This window comes from Blastocystis sp. subtype 4, assembly GCF_000743755.1.
Source record: "Blastocystis sp. subtype 4 strain WR1 chromosome Unknown seqid_0653, whole genome shotgun sequence".
NCBI lineage: Eukaryota > Bigyra > Opalinata > Blastocystidae > Blastocystis > Blastocystis sp. subtype 4.
This window is the reverse complement of record NW_014568894.1, coordinates 1-2,574: the sequence shown is the minus strand read 5'-3', so window position 1 is coordinate 2,574 and position 2,574 is coordinate 1. Positions and strand designations below refer to the sequence as shown.

The following is a 2,574-nucleotide window of genomic DNA, read 5'->3' as shown; positions in this document are numbered from 1 at the left end:
GGAGTGATAGAATCACAATCATTGTCATCCAACACAACAAACCACCCATGAATCGTAAACACTTTGGTTTACTCTTCCACCAATCCTTTCTTGCTTGACCTTTATACATTCTCTTAATACCCTTCTTCTTCTTTCCACTCTCGAAGTCAATCACTATCTTTCCATCTTTCAAGTATCCATTCTTCCATTCACCTTTATGAGTTTCAACTCCTTTCGAATTCATCAATACACCATTTCCATTTGGATATCCATACTTCCATTCTCCCTTGTAACATACAAAACCATTCTTGATAGATACTCCATTTCCATGATAGTATCCATTTACAAATTCACCACTATACACCATATCACTTCCACTACCATCATATTCCTTCCCTTCTCCATTTCTCATATATCCACGTTCATAATCACCTTTGTATCCTCCTTCATACACTTTGTGTCCATCACAATCATATTCTATCATCATATCTCCTTTCAACTCTCTCAATACTCGTTCTCTCACTACTCTTCCTTCTTCAAACTCATAACACATTCCATTCTTCTCTCCTTTCTTATATCTACCTATACTTATTACATCTCCACTATATGTTGTCTCCTGGAAGAATCCTTTCATTATCCCTTTCCTAATTCGTTTGATTGGTACAAATCTCCTTCCCTTCTCAAATGCTCCTTCATACACCACTAATCCATTCACATCAAACTCCTTTCCTTCTCCTTCTCGAATGAAACCTCTTTCATAACTTCCACCATATTCTCCTTCATATATCTTATTACCATTACTGTCATATTCCATCATTGTCTTATCCTTGAATTCTCGAATCATTCTTTCCATCACATTATCCTTACATATGCACTCTCTCACCAATACATTCTTCTCAAACTCAAAACACACTCCATTCTTCTTCAGTGGAACAGAATTGCATTCACAAATACTCAATATCATTCCATCATAACTAACTTCCCTATAATATCCCTTCAATCGACCGCTTGTTACTTTCTCCTTCACTATTCGTTTCTTTCCTTTCACATATCCATCTTCATACACTACTTTACCATCACCATCATAATCCTTCCCTTCTCCATTTCTCATATATCCACTGCAATAGTCACCACTATATCCTCCTTCATATACTTTGTGTCCATCACAATCATATTCTATCATCACATCTCCTTTCAACTCTCTCAATACTCGTTTCATTATTCCCTTCTCATATTCACTTTCTCTCACTACTCTTCCTTCTTCAAACTCATAACATACTCCATTCTTCTCTTTATCACTATTCAATTCACCAATACTCAACAATCTACCATCCATACACTCTTCTCGATACATATCTCTTCCTCTCATTCTTCCTTCTCTCTTCACAATCACATAACGCTTATTCTCCCTCCATTCTCCTTCATACAACACTTTACCCGTTCTATCAATCTCTCTTCCATTACCACAACGAATAAACCCCGAAATACAATCACCACCAAAACCTCCTTCATACATAATTCTTCCTTCTTCATCCATTTCTTTCATTATACTTCCTTCAAACAATCGATTCACTCTTTCTTCAACTCCATTCTTCATTATACACTCTCGTTCAACAACTCCATTCTTGAAAACATAACAGATTCCATTCTTCTTACTTAGATCTGAACAATACTGGGATATTGAAATGATACTCAAATCACTTCTTGAATACTCACAATAGAATGATTTACGATTCTTCAATTCTTCTAACAGTTTGTATCTTATTCCATTTCGATAAACATCATGGAATATCTCATTCCCTGACTCATCATATTCATAACACTCTCCTTCTTTCCTACCATTCACATATCCACCACGGAATACAACAACATACTCATCATTCCGAATTACACATTCACCATTCAGTTCATCATCTACAAACACTAGATTCGCTATTGCAACATGGTTAATATCAAACAGAATTGCTTCTCCTTCTTTCTTACCATTCTTATACCTTGCTTCAACACTATACTTCTTTCCATCTTTCCAGTAGTGTTCTATTCCTTTCACATACTCCTCTCCTGATCCATTATCCATCTCAACAGACTCCAATTCATATTCGTCAAAGAATCTCTTGTTACACACTATTGAACTCAATTCGATGTTTGCTCCATCAGCCTTTTCATTTTCACCAACAACTCTCAGATTATTCATTTCTTTCATCTAATAATACCTATATCACTATAACAAATTCATAATAGTATTAACTGTTATACTTATCATGAATCACACTACCCATTCACAATTCCATCTCCTTTCTTCACTAATCGGAAATCAATTCATGCCTAATACTAATCAACAAATACTAATCCATATCAAACACACTCCTTTCAAACAATCATAACTACAACAAACATATCAGTTATCACATTCTTTCAATCATTCACTCATATTATCCATTATCCTTTCATCAATCCAATATCACAATCAAACACTATCAATTCTGTGTTACTCATACAATTACATTACAGCGCAACGACATTCATTTCATTCTTACGACAATTCGGATCCCCAATTACGCCATTCCACATTAGCCCATTTCATTCATTTCAATC

General features: G+C 35.1%; 1 protein-coding gene across 1 annotated transcript; it reads right to left on the bottom strand.

The window, feature by feature from the left end:
- Positions 1–2,182, bottom strand: JH06_5337 (hypothetical protein; the record flags this gene model as incomplete). The annotated part of the gene is made up of 1 exon (XM_014669343.1): positions 1–2,182. A coding segment is annotated over one exon (2,182 nt), but the record flags the coding sequence as incomplete, so codon positions are not given.
- Positions 2,183–2,574: the final 392 nt, after the last annotated feature.